The 13,871-nt window shown below is 50.8% G+C and overlaps 2 protein-coding genes across 9 annotated transcripts in view; both read left to right on the top strand.

The window, feature by feature from the left end:
• The window catches only part of CACNA1H (calcium voltage-gated channel subunit alpha1 H), a 205,498-nt gene extending 204,060 nt beyond the window's left edge, over positions 1-1,438 (top strand). For all 8 annotated transcript variants that reach the window (XM_021411338.1, XM_021411331.1, XM_021411330.1 and 5 more), the window contains one exon: positions 188-1,438. In XM_021411338.1, coding sequence (XP_021267013.1) covers positions 188-1,297 — 1,110 coding nt within the window. In that variant the 3' untranslated portion in view covers positions 1,298-1,438. The remainder of the gene's footprint in view (positions 1-187) is intronic.
• Positions 7,549-11,670, top strand: B9D1 (B9 domain containing 1). Its single transcript, XM_021412226.1, has 7 exons — positions 7,549-7,677; positions 7,850-7,918; positions 8,012-8,123; positions 8,191-8,287; positions 8,688-8,750; positions 9,068-9,135; positions 9,302-11,670. The coding sequence occupies exons 1-7, from the start codon at positions 7,591-7,593 to the stop codon at positions 9,445-9,447; spliced, it is 642 nt and encodes a 213-aa protein (XP_021267901.1). The 5' UTR covers positions 7,549-7,590; the 3' UTR covers positions 9,448-11,670.

Genomic DNA, 13,871 nt, shown 5'->3' with positions numbered 1-13,871 from the left:
CTGAAAGAGTGGTGATGCATCGGCACAGGCCCCGGGGAGGCGGTGCAGCCACCATCCCTGGAGGTGTTCCAGAGCCGTGGAGATGTGGCACCAAGGGATGCGGTTTGGTGTCATGGTGGGGATGGGCTGGGGTTGGACTTGGTGGTCTTAGAGATCTTTTCCAACCTTCATGATTCTCCGATTCCAGGAGGCCGTTCGGACGGACTCGGTGGACAGACACCCTCCAGATCCCAAGGACAACCTGCAAGCAGAGCATGGAGAGATACCACCATCACCAAAGCACCCTCAGAGCACCCTCACCCCCAGCCCCCTCCACCCCGCAGCCTCCTCCCTGCCGGGCTCCCCTCCACGCTCCCCACCAACATCCCCACACCGGCACCCATCGCTGACTCGGAAACACTCCTGCAGCCAGCGCGGGGTCCCCAGTCCCGCTGAGAGCCCCCCAAGCCCCCAGGGCTGCCTCCTGGAGCCCTCCGACCTGGCTGACGAGGAGGTTCGCCACATCAACAGCTCAGCCAAAGACTGGGGGGAGCACTCGGAGGCCGGGAGCTGCTCCACGTCACCATTCGTCTCGCCGGCCGCATCGCCGGTGCCCCTGAAGAACTGCAGCACAAGCAGCCTGGCGGCAGGGAGCAGCAAGGAGAGGGACTTGAAGAAGTTTTACAGCATCGATACGAAGGGCTTCCTCACCAAGCCCAGCTGGGCGGATGACCAAAGGCGGCACTCCATCGAGATCTGCCCCTCCGCCCGCGATGGGGACTGCGGCTTCGAGGAGCGCGCCGAGGAAAAGCCGCGCTCTCCTGCCCATATCCAACCAGAGTCTGAGTACATCCATGGAGCCCGGAGGAAGAAAAAGATGAGCCCGCCCTGCATTTCTATAGATCCTCCCATGGAGGACGACGGCGGGGCGGCCTCGCGCACCAAACCCTCCGAGAACAGCATGCTGCGCCGCAGGACCCCGTCCTGCGAGTTCCCGGCGTACCGAGAGCCCCTGGAGCCGGCGGAGGCACAGCCGGGGGAGCCGGGCTGCAAGGCAGAGCGCCGTGGCCAGCACCTCGCCATCCCCGGCTTCTCCTTCGAGCAGTCGGATGGCGGCGGCTCCCTGAGCAGCCTCTCGGATCTGCTGGACAGCGGGCGATCCACGCCGGACTGCGAACTGAGAAAGCCGGAGCCCTTAAAAACTCAACGGAGCAACGGCGAGAAAAGCAAAGAGCTGCTCAGCGTGGCCAAGAGCCCCGTCCGGATGCAGGACTTGGTGACTGTTGCGACAGAAGAAGACATCGACGAGCCCGTATAGCTCTGGGAGGGGGGAGCGGGGGGTCTCAAGGGCTTGACACCGACGTGGGGTTGGACACCGAAGGGACCGCGCGGCCACGTGGCCACGCTCTCCTTTTTCCTTTCTCTCAGTCCCTTCTTCTTAAGCGCTGTGGAGGTTTGCAAAAAAAAAAAAAAAAAGAAAAAGTAAAAAAAAAAATATTATTATTATTATTATTATTATTATTATTATTTAAAAAGAAACCAAACCAACGGATTGGAGCGGTACCGGGTTTCCGGGCTGGGGTTCAGCGGGGGCTTTTCTAAAGGGCAGGTGGAGGCGGGGGGGGCTCAGTGCTCTGCGCCCGTGGTCACATTGATCCGGGTGGGGGCTGGGGGCTCCCTCGGTCGTTTTCGTTGTTTCGTTATTTGTTTTATTTTGGGGTTTTTGTTGTTGTTGTTTTTGTTTTTTTTTTAAAGATGCTCAACTTTTTACAAGGCACTTTTAGAGACGTCACACGCCGTGGGAGTGCCCCGGAGATGGGAGCTGTACATTGTCTGTATATCAGCAGTCATATAAATAGAAATAATGTTATTTGTGAGATACAAAACAAGGAGAGAAAAAAAAAAAAAAAGACAAAAAAAAAAAAATATGTACCCACTAAAACTCTCTTCTTCATAATGCACATATTTTTATAGAGAAACGATACTGTTTTTTGCATTACGTGTGACTCCGCGACCGGGTGGTGTTTCCTTGGGTTTTATGTGGAATTAATTATTACAGCCGTTCGTTTTCCAAATGTTTCTGCTCTTCCTTTGCTTTCCTTCCCCTCCCCGCTCCAGCACCAGCCCACAGCTCCCCCTGGCCAACGCTTCCACCGCCCCTCTCATTTTTCTTTTGTACTTTAGAGGTTGTGTCCTAACTACGGAAAAGAAACCAAATCACTACTGAATTGTAGCCAGTGCAATAATAAGTTATTCCTTCTTCTCGTCTGTACAATTGTCCTTTCGCTTTTTTTTTTATTATTTTTTCTTCCTTTTTTTTTTTATCAGATATTCAGGTTAAACGCTGCAATAATCTGAAGTACCGTGCACAAACGAGGTGTCTTGCATTACACACACACAAAAAAAAAAAGACTAAAAAAAGGAAAAAGTTAAATTTGCAGAGGTAAAGAAAAAAGAAAAAAAGACAAAACAAATAAATAGTAAATTATTTAAGACATGTATTTTGTTTCCTGCAGTGCAAAGTAAATTATTGATCCCGTTTGTCAAGGTGTGAAGAGCTGTCGTCGGAGGTGGCCCATGTGAGCAGCGAGGGAGCTGTTCTCCTGGCGGGATGCCGGCAGAGCGCGCTGCTGGCCATAACCCTTCCCATTCTGGAGTAATAATCACAGCCCCATTGGGGCTGGGAAAGCCCTCTCAGATCCCCAAGCCCAACCCAACCCATCCCACCGTGACACCCAACCACGTCCCTCAGTGCCACGTCCCCGCGGTTCTGAACGCCCCCAGGGACGGTGCCCCCACCCCCTGGGCAGCAGTGCCAGCACACGGCTGCTAGTTCAGAGAATTGTTCCCAATATCCAGCCTGAACCCGCACCCACGTGGACGTGGTTCCTCCGCCGCGCTCCAAAGCCTCTCCAAGTCAACGCCATTTTGCTATTTTTTAATGCATATATATTTAGCTTTGGGGTTGATTTTCCCTTGTTAGCCTCCATTCCCTGCCCCTTCCCCACTCCTCAGCCAGGCCCTCGCCTTGGGACAGCTTCACCACGGAGCGCTGACATCTGACAATGAGTCGGTCGGCCCCATGGGCACCAGCAGCAAAAAGACACGCAGGGAAACCAACCAACCAACCAACCAACCAACAAAAAACCAAAAGAATTAAAGCAACCGTTTTCGTTTGGTTCGTTCCATGCCGCCTCATATTTATGCACCCACATATATCTTCTGTTATTTATGCATTCATTACTCTAAAGGCAATGTATCTTGTTTCACATGTATTAAACTGTATAAACTGGAAGCCTGGCCTGACTTTGTGAGCAGCCCGGGGCCCCGCGCGGCCCTGTGCAGTCGGCAGCCAAGGAGGATTATTGCAGTTTTTCCTTCCCGTTGGTTTAATGGGGGATTCTGGAAAAGCACCACGAAGGTAATTCTTAACAGAGCTTTGGGGACAGCGGCCGCGTCATTTTGGTGCGGTTTGAGCAGCAGAGGAGAGGAGGGGATGAGGACTGGAGGGTTTGGGGGCAACATGTGCCTTTATGAGGCTATTAAAAACAACAAGGCCAAACCTGAGTGCCATGCTGCCCAGCAGAGGGGTGAAGCTCTGGGGTTGCCCTGTGGCTCTGTCTGCCCATGTGGGCGGCTCTGGAAGAGTTGGGGTTGGGCTGCTCTGGGAATCTCTTTTTTCCCAGGGCTCATCCCCACCACGGGAACGTCCCATGGGCAAAACAATGCGATGACACATGCTAGACCCATGGAGAGGTCGGTCCAAGGCGGTGGTTTGTTCTGTCGTGGGTCTTCACTGTCCCAATCTTGGGTGTGGAACACCTCAGGTGAGGACAGCAGAGCAAAATAACCTTTTCTTTCTTGTTTCTGAGCTCAGCTGAAGCGCGGGAGGCTTGCCAAGGTCTGGGCCATGGCGTCCATCCCAGCACAGCCCTCCTGCAAGGCATGGGGCACCGAGACATCGCCTGAAGGCCAGGCACGAGCTGCGGCTGGGAACTGCAGAGCCAGGGCTGCCAGCAGCGGCAGAGTGGGGACACGAAGAGGAGAAACCCCTGGGGAGATGCTGGACTAGAAGCAAAAAACTGCCCAGGAGGAAATCCCACAGCGTGAGCGAGGGCTCCTGAGGACTCGGCCATGGGAGCGCTGGGACACAGCTGCACTTGGAGGGCAAAAGCCACCCTGGGCCTCGTGGCTTTTCCCTTTAAAGACACAGCCAGGGCTGTCACCGGCACATCAGGCGCAGTCAGTAACCTCAGAGAACGGATTTCTCGTGTTCCCCTATGTGTGCTGAGTGCGGCTCCTCCACCCCGTGCTCGGGGATGCTGCATCCCCAGTGTCCCCTGAGCGCCCACCGGTGCTACCATGGGAACCGGCCCCACATCTTCCCAGCTCTCCTTTTCTCAAGGGGATGAAAGATCTGGAAGGACACAGCTGTGAGTATGGGAACAACTCTCCTCGGTGTGCTGCGATGGCTGGGAGCTGAGCAGGGACGGAGGCAGTTCTGCCACAGCCAGCAGGAGGGGTTTGCTGGAGCCCCACTGGGACAGCCCCACACTGGAGCAGGGGCAGCACCAGAACTGCAGCAGCTCCTACGGGGGGAAAACGACAACTGTGAGCCCCGAGCCGCGGCCTCAGCAGCAGACGTGGCCATATCCAACAGTGCAGAGTTCAGTGCTGCTCTTCCTGCTCACTGAACCCCTTCAGTTCTTAGTGATTTCCACCAGGCTGCCTGCAAGGGCGGCGTTGCCGAAGATGGGAATGAAAAGCACCGGATGAATGTGAATCATTACTATTTAAATGGATCGATCGCTCTTTTGCATTTTTAATGACCACGGAGGCCAAAGTGCAGCCTGCAGGAACCTCAGGGAGGGGAGCAAGCAAGGACCTTGAGGCTGAATCTCAGATGGCATCAACCTGAGTGGTCAGGCTGAAGAGAATAAAAGCATGAGAACAGCACAGATACCAACCCACCCCCGTGCAATTACAGGCAGCCCTCAATCAGTCAGTGCTGCGAGATCACGCAGGTGGCACTGATACTAATAACTGTTTGATATTTGTTCAGTCCTTCTTAGGTTGAATAATCAAATTGACTTTATCCATTAAAGCTTCTCAATTAAGCATTAAATCCAGGGCTGTGTTGTAATGGCTGGGGCGATCACTTCTTCTTGGCAGGGTCTTCGTTAGGAATTTTGCTGCATCCCACGGAGCCGCAGCTTCCCCCACTCCTGTCCCCAGAGCTGCCCATTGCTCCTGTCCCTCCAGCCCTGACCGAGCCCAGAGCGCAGCTCCTTGGTTCTCCTCCTCGCCCTCTCCCCATTCCTGCTGGCATGGTAATTTATTCCATGGCTCGGATGGAGGCACTAATTAATTTTCCTCATTAATCAAATAAGAAATAAATAAATAAATAAAAAGATCTCACAGATGGAAACACGTTCCAATACAAATTAATTCTTAATAGAAAACCGTGCACCTCGCAGCGATGCTCTGCGGCTGCTGTCAGAGCCGGACCCCAACCCCATCAATTACCCAACGTAACGAGGGGTGGGCGCAGGACACCGATGACTGACATTTCTGCTTTTGCTTTTTGCTGCGCTTTTCTGCTCCTGGGGGATGCTGGTAAAACATGCTTGGGCTGAGGATTGCTGTGCTGATCCCCCGTGGTGCTGGGGACCCCTGCTGCAGCTGCAGCCCCCGCACCCATTTCCTGCCTGCCTCCTGGCACTCGGCCCCGTGGCACAATGGCTCACCGCGCTGATCTCTGTGCAGTTCCTTTCCTCTCAGATAGATCTCTGGGTAAATAAACTCAGCAAGAATTACAGTAAAAGTGTCTCTCGCTGAGCTCAGGCTTCTCCATGTGCCTCCATGTTGTTCAATCTGCACAGTGGGCAGGGAGAGCTCCATGCACAGAAGGAAAAGGCCGCGGAGACAAAGGGCAGGGAGCTCCCTCCTATCTGCTGTGCTGCTGCATTGTCGTTTTTGTCACACCCCATCCACAGGAACCAACGAATCAGCCCCAGGGTTGTTTTAATCGTGCTCAGAAATGTAATGGTGACAAAGTGCCCGCTTTCAGGGTACCCCCTTCCTGCACACTCTCACCCAAGGAGCAGCAAGCGGCAGCCCCCAACCTGCTGCTTGCACCAGGCTGCCACAAAGATGCTGTCAGCTGCAGATGAGAACATCCACCTACACACACTCAGCAGCGAACCATGAGTCCCAAAGCCCATTCCTGGTTGCCCGGAGCCTACAGAATGGCCATTGCATGAGCCAGGAGGAGCTGGCAGGGATTTTTCCAACCCCTGGCTGTTCCTGGAAATGAAAAAAAAAGAAAAAAAAACCCCACCATAATTACCTTTTAGTTGCTTAACTAAACAAAACTAAAGCAAAGCACCACAGGTGTGCTCGCTGGAGCCAGAGCCACTCTGTCAGAGCTGGGAGGTGGCACACAGAGCAGCTGTGAGGGGTGGGAAGGTGCGGGAGGCTGCTGGCACGGAGCAGGGGACGTGGAGCAGCAACGGGGCAGGGCTGGAGCAAGAAGCGAGGTGTTTGCATTGGCCGAGGGAGGTGCCAGCGTCGTTAAACAACACCCTCAGAACAGCCCCAGTCCATGTGCTTTCACCCTGCTTGGAAATCGAACTCCCTGATGGATGGCTAATTAACTTTTCCAGCGGGGTGAAAATGCTTCCTTGCTTGGGATTTCACTCTACTCATAAAGATTAAGAACGTGGCTAATTAGAACATGACCGGCCTGTGAGGAGGAGGGGGGAACAAAGGTCTCGTTCCGGCCATGCGGGGATGGAGGCCTTCCAGCAGCAGCTGCAGGCGGCTCCGAGCTGTGGGACCGCCCGCTGCCATCCCTCGGCCTGGGGAACCCTCCTGGTGCACCTCGTGCAGCGCTGCACGCCAATGTCAGCAGCACAAAGCCCCAGGTGCTCCGAGCTGGGGGCCAGGCAGCTGGCAGCCAAGACGAACAGCCACAGAAAGGGGTGTGAACTCAATGGCTTCGCAAGCTGCAGTGGATGGTGGGTCAGGAGCCGCTTTATATTTCCCCCTGACAATTTTCGGATGAAATAAATGCTTTTCTCTGAAGTTTTCCTGAGGGGCAGGACAGAAAGGATAACGTTGGGGCCATCCTCTCCCGTCCCTCTGCCTGGATCCCATCCTCCTGCTGGCCGGCTGTTGTTTGCTGGGTGTTGAAAGGGAAATCTCCGCTACGACCTGAAAAATGGGACTGAATGTGTCCGTGGGAATGAATACTGATGGAGACTATGTCTGTGGGGACAAAGCAGCACCCCAGGACAGGCCCTGTGACCCCGTGGAGACAACACAAGTGCCACGTGGGAGCCTCAGGGCACCCCGGCCCGAAGTGCCCCCCATGGACACCCCAGGCTCGGGCTCCTTGCCCAGCAGCAGCACCTAGCGGCCATTTTCCTGTGCCTGATGCAGCACGCGGGGCCTGCAGCCCGAGCAGGGCTGGGAACGGCTTAGAAAGGGTTGCCCGAGTTGGGGGGGGGTTCTCGGGACCCCGCCCCGCCCCGCCCTGCCCCGCCCCGGCGCTCCGCGGAACGCTGCGCCCCGCCGAAGTTTGTCCCTTCCGCCGCCCCGTCCGTCCCCATGGCAACGGCCCCCGGCAACATGGCGGCCGCCAGCAGCCCCAGCGTCTTCATGGTGGCCGTCAACGGGCAGATAGAGAGCGGGCAGGTGAGCGGCGGGGCGGGGCCCGGCCCAGAGGGGTGAGCAGCGCGGCCCAGCCCCGGCCCAGCAGCGCGGCCTTGCTCCGGTGCTCGGCCTCGTAACGCAGCCCCGGCTCAGCCCCGGGCCGTGACGGGTGGGCCGGGCCCGGCCCCTCTAACGCAGCCTCTCTCCCCTGCAGTTCCCCGGATTTGACGACCTCTACTGCAAGTTCTGCTTCGTCTACGGCCAGGACTGGGTTCCCGCAGCGGTGAGGCTCCGTTTTGTGCCCTCGGAGCGCGGCCTGCCGCTCGCTGTCCCGCCGGCAGCACGGGGCCGGGCTCACGTCGTTTTCTCCCCGCAGGGCCTGGAGGAGGGCATCTCCCAAATCACCTCCAAGAGCGACATCGCACCCACCACCTTCGTCTGGAACTTCCCCATCGACATCACCTTCAAAAGCACCAACGTGTCCGGCTGTGGGTGCTGTGGGGCGGGAGCCAGCCTGTGGGCGAGGTGCCTCTCTCACAGCTGCGTCTCTTGCAGGGCCGCAGATTGTAGTGAGCGTCTACGGACCCGATTTTTTTGGAAACGATGTGGTCAGAGGTTATGGAGCTGTTCACGTTCCCTTCACGCCTGGAAGGTGAGGTGACAACCCCGTCATCTTTCAGGGCTGAAATAGAGATTAATTTCCAAGGTACTGAGTCATTTCAGTGACAAAAGTATCCCTGGGTCTGCTTATCGCGTCTTGTTTGTTTGGCAGAAAGGACACGGATTTTCTAGCAGTGGTCCCATGTTGTCCAATTATTTTTGACAATCCTGTAAGATTTCAGTATTCCTTAAAGTTAGAACTGCCCGAAGTCAGCCCACAGATGAAGAGCAGCGTGTTAGCTCTCTCCCCATCACTCTCAGCACATGCGAAGCTTTCATTCCCACCCCTGGAAGTTGAGTCAGTTATGCTCTTCCTATGCAAGCAAACACTTTTCATAAAAGTGTTTTTGCTTTGAGGTGTTCAGTGCTCTGATGTGTCTGAATTGTTTCAGGCATAAGAAAACCATTGCTATGTTTGTTCCAGAGTCTACATCCAAGCTGCAGAAGTTTACAAGGTAATAATTCAAGACTGCTTATTTTTAAAGAAGTTCTCGCTGTTATTCACAAACATCTGCCCAGCTACCTGCTGATGCATGTGTGTGTACTCTTTCTATCGTAACCAGACAGCTCGGAGTTTTGTCAGTAAAGTCACATTTTCAGGTGTCTGGGTTTTTTGAAGAGCTTTCTGAAAATGCATTAAATGTCCACCTGTCTAACTTGTTGGTTTTTTGTCCTCACATTTCAACAATGTTGATCAAAAGAACAGCAGCCTGGTACCTGAATTCTTTTCCTAATTGTATCCAATTATTTCTTTTCTGTTTTGTTCTCCAAGTTGGTTCACGGGGAGGCGTCCAGAATTTACTGACCCAAAAGTGGTAGCACGGGGAGAAGGAAGAGAAGGTAAAGACTGCAGGAGCTCCTGATGTAACCTTTGCATGGCAGCAGGCCACAGCTTGGCCATCCGCATCTCCTCTTAGAAAAGCAGTCCTACCCTGATCAGTGAAGAGTTCAACAGTGAGTCAGAGTTTGTTCTAAACCACTGTTATTCTTATCTTCTCTCTTCTAGTGACGAGGGTACGATCACAAGGCTTTGTGACCATCTCCTTCAACGTCGTGACCAAAGATATGAAGAAGTTGGGCTATGACGTGTGCCCAAGCGACATGCAGAACCCCTCTCTGGTGCCTGCTACAGAAAGGATTCATAAGTATTGAACTCAGATGTGAGATGGTCAAAGGTACACGCAGAAGTTAAGCACCAAGGATTGGGTTTTTTTCCTTCAAATGGAAAATGAGTATCTGGCTCAATTGAGAACAATTTACCTGAGACCTTCATTCTAAAAAAAAAAAAAACACTAATCCATAAGGCTTTGGAGCAGTTACCTAGAATATAATTCTTTCAGAAGGATACAGGTTGAAAAATTGTATAAATTAATGCTGTCAGATCTGTTTAGCATTTTTACACGTAACATCAGGCTATCTCAAAAGACCTCCAAAGTATTTTTGTAACAGCCTTTTTTACACTCTTTTTATACTTCAAGAATAGGAAGGTTTGTGGTTGTACTAATTTTCCTTTGTTTAAAACATCAGTGCAATCCCAGTTCTTTTTACTCATAATTTTGTGGTAGAAGTGGGAAATTACTGAAATTATTACACCTTCCAAAAAGAAGGCATTATGGAAATGTTCCAGTGGGACACACGCACTTTGCTCTGTGCCACACACTTCTCTCTGCAGAAGCCACAGCAGGCATCTTTATAATGCCACATAGTACTTTGTGCAGCTAAGTAAAATAAAATAGTTCGTGCACTGCAGAAACAAACCCTTCCACGTTTTTAGTGGAGCAACCTGGGCTTTTGTGTTTAAGACAAGATGATGACTCTTTCATTTCCAGGTTCTTTTTCTGCATCAAGCTGCAGCAGGAAAAAAAAAAAAAGGACAGCAGTTTTTGTTTTAGAAGTGTTAGAGAGATTGTGGTGTTAAATATATGCTCGCTGCACGCTTTTAACTTCTGATAGAACAAACAGAATTTCAAGCGCAGCTATTGACTAAAAAATAAGCCTTAGAGAAGGATTTGAAATGAAATTACAGTCTCAGTAAACCAATGGTGTGTACTGTATTTAGCTCCAAGTCACACTAGTTAGCAGAGGCACTGTGCTGTACGGGACAGTCAGGAGTAGCAGAAAGGACCACATGTGTCTAAGTTGGTCCCTCCAGCCCAGCAGATCTTGGTGTTTCACACTTGAGCTAGCCGAGGTTCTAAGCTGCAACATTTTTAACAGCCTTCTGCCAACATAATTATTCAGATCACACACTGCTGTGACAGTATGGGTCCAAAGAAGAGAGAATAGAGTGTGAGGAAGATGTTTGTTTACACAGATAATGTACTGACTTTCCTTAGCTGTTTTTCTTATCTGAGGAAAGGCAGTAAAACCACAACATGCCGATGTTCGTGTTTGCTGTAACTAGGTTTTCCCACTGCATAACCCAAATGAATGACCCAAACCATGTTATTTCTTATTGGTGTATGTAGTGAAAATGCTAAGTCACGGCCTGAACCAGTGATTGAGCACCTGCTGGGAAGGCAGGGCCAACCCAGGGGAGCTCAGGTGTGTGCAATGCACCTGAGTGACCAGAAGGGGTGGGGCCAGGATCCACCCCTTCCCAGACCTCATTTAAGGGTTGGCAGTAGAGGTGAGGGTATCTCCCTGCCTACTGGAGGTCTTCTAAAGGTAAGCAGCTTTTTTTTCCTTTCGTTTCTGTAGTTGTGGCTGTTACATTTGGGTTTGTCCTCATTTGTTGCAGCCAAAGACTTTGCCACCCTGCTATTACTGCTGTACTTCCATTTGCATTATAGCGTTACAGTGTGTGGTAGGAGCTCTGAAGCTGTTCTCAGATGCCTTCAGTGTGAGGGCACAAAGCTGGTCCTCAGTGTAAACAGCTTCTCTTCTCATGTCTTACCACAGCCTTCCACTGAATCCTCCTAATAAGCTACTGTTAATGCTCTTCCTGTGGGCTGAACAAACCCCATTGTCTAAATATTTTTGTTTCTGCCTTTCTGCTGCCTAGGCTTTTTATTTGTTTGTGCCAGCATGGGTGTTTCTAAGTCCTGAATCATCCAAGATATCTATTGTACCTATAAGAACAGCATAAAAATATATGCTATGGTAAAATGACTAATGCTTAGTCATTCTTACATTTACATTTGGACATGTAACCTCATGTGTTTTGAATGCACATAGCAGGAGATAACTGGGAGGAGGACTTACCATGATACTACCCTGTAAGTGAACTGTCAAGATCTTGAAACTGTAAGAATAAAGATACCCAGCGCTGAGCTGCAGAGCCTCCAGAACAGCTACCAACTAAAGCATCGGGTTAGATGTAGTTATTTCACACTGAGCAGTGTCACCAAATAAATACAACTTCTGAAATGAGAATGTGATCACTGAGACTTTACTGTGAGCATCAGCATCTCTTGTCATATTGAGAAATAATTCTCCAGATGTGATTACAGATATTTTTCATTTCTTAGCTTTTATCCTGTCGTGCTTTTATTGGTTTCACGCTTCCAGTAAATGGATCCACCAGTTCTTTTGGCAACTGTTGTAATCTCTCAGCTGAGTCACGTTGGAGTCAGTATTAGTAAGTATTTCCTGTTGACTCTGAAGAGATGCAAGGAATTTTGTTCCCTTTTAAAAGTATTTTGGAAGCAGTTATCTACAGGAGCAGGATAAGTGTCTGTATTTGAGAGACATGAAGCACACAAACATTAAACCTGCCACTGCTTAGATATCTCTTTCCCCTTGAGCACAGGTACCTGCCCCCATTCCAATTAGAACAAAACTGCACACCAGAGATTCTAGTTGTGAAAAAATACAGTGGAAACCAGATCAAGTCTAAACTCCGTGCCCAGAGGGCTGCAGTGGATGTACCTGCATACAGCTTCACAATCTGCTGCCCCTTTGAAGTGTTACCTGGCTGAAGTGTTAGATGCTTACAGCACTGAGCCTGATCAAAGCCAAGGGATGTGCACAGCTTTCCCATTCACAGCTGAGGTGCAGGGACCTTCACAAAAATGTTTTTTTTTTTTTTTTAAAAAAAAAAAAAAAGCCATAGTGAAAAGCAATGCTCAGAGAAACTCCAAACAACAACTACAGCAGGGACATACGGCTCCAAGCTGATCCCACACCACTACCTGTCTCTTTAGGGCATTTTGCCTGCTTTTTTTTTTTTTATTATTATTCATTAGCATTCTAAGCATCTTTTGTTAAGAACCTCAAACGCCTTCGGAAAGGTCTTAAAACATGTTCAGTGCGTGGACACTTTGCTGTAGGAACTCTTCAGTCTGACACAGTCTGCTCCTTATGCAATGGCACGTGTGGGGGTGATGTTTTCAGTAACAGTTTCCCGAGTTCAATGCCATCTGTTTCTTCAGAAAGGCGACTGTTGCTCTGTCTAATAAGCATGTTCTTCTCCCAGAGACAGGCTTGCTGCTGCCTTTATGATTTTCTGGACAAGTGTCTCAGTTGTTAGTCTTTGGTACTCAGGCAGGGCAGAGGGTTTGCAGCTGTTTCACGCTGGACAGATTCTCTGCTCTCATGACAAAAGAATAAAGAGAGACACGATGCCGTGCTGCTGCGGCTGACATTAATAAGGAAGGGATTTATGATCTGTAAATGTTCACTGCAGTTGCTGTTTAACCTTTCATATATTAAGAACCCATGCTTTAAGAACAGCCAAAACCCAGGGGGAAAAAAAAAAAAAGAAAAAAGTTGTGTTTTCGTAGAGGCCCAAAGTCATTTCCTTTCCTCCACGCTCCAGGCAGCTGTTACCACCCTGCTCATTTATTAGTTAATCGTTCTCCCTTCTCCAACACTGCACTGGAGCTCCCAGCCGCCTGTACCACAGATGGTGCTACAAAGCTGGCAGCTGGCACTGCAGCTTCTGCTTTGTTACCCTTCAATCCTTCCCAGACAGTGAAATTGGCCATTAACCTCCTAATTCCACATAAAGAGTTCTTCCTGCTTATTTGGAGCTTGTGTCCAGCTACCCTGCAGGTGGTGGGGACACGAGTGGTAGCTGTTGGAATCTAACACAGCAATGACGGTGCACGTGGAGGATTTTTAGTAAATATGCAGATCCCAGTATGGTCCCCTGGTGTTCGTGCCAGGCAGACAATACCAAAAGCAACAGAGAGGATGGGGATTCTTGCTGCTCCACACAGAGCCGGGCACAGATCAAACTTCACCTGGAAACAATCCTCCAGTGGAAAGAGCTCAAGACAGACAGACCAACTGTCCTTGGCTTGTGGGAGAGCTTTCCTGCCACCAGGATGGAAGCTGCCCTGGAAGAAAGCAGCAAAGGATGCGATCTGAACAGTGACTTGAGATAAAGAAAATTGTCAGGAAAAGAAACGTAGTTGCAGCTCTACCAAAAGCAGAAACAGCGCCATCAGCTCCTGCCCTCTCGTGGCCGTTCTAAGCATTAAGGAGGATGTTAGAGATAACTAATAACTGAGCTAATAACACTGAAGGACACCCGAGTCCTTTCCACAGGTGCCAGCCGCCTTGGTCCTCAGGCTGCTGAGGCTGTTGTGCAACAGCACTACCATGGCAGCTAGAAATTATCTCCATCTGGA

Source organism: Numida meleagris, chromosome 13 (assembly GCF_002078875.1).
Source record: "Numida meleagris isolate 19003 breed g44 Domestic line chromosome 13, NumMel1.0, whole genome shotgun sequence".
NCBI lineage: Eukaryota > Metazoa > Chordata > Aves > Galliformes > Numididae > Numida > Numida meleagris.
The sequence above is the reverse complement of the archived record's forward strand: the minus strand, read 5'-3'. Positions and strand labels throughout refer to the sequence as shown.

Bases quoted from the DNA above. Each gene is read 5' to 3' on its own strand.
- B9D1 (XM_021412226.1), top strand. From the start codon at position 7,591: ATGGCAACGGCCCCCGGCAACATGGCGGCCGCCAGCAGCCCCAGCGTC. The intron at 8,288-8,687 runs GTGAGGTGACAA...GAATTGTTTCAG, and splicing joins GTTCCCTTCACGCCTGGAAG to GCATAAGAAAACCATTGCTA. The intron at 9,136-9,301 runs GTAAAGACTGCA...TCTCTCTTCTAG, and splicing joins ACGGGGAGAAGGAAGAGAAG to TGACGAGGGTACGATCACAA.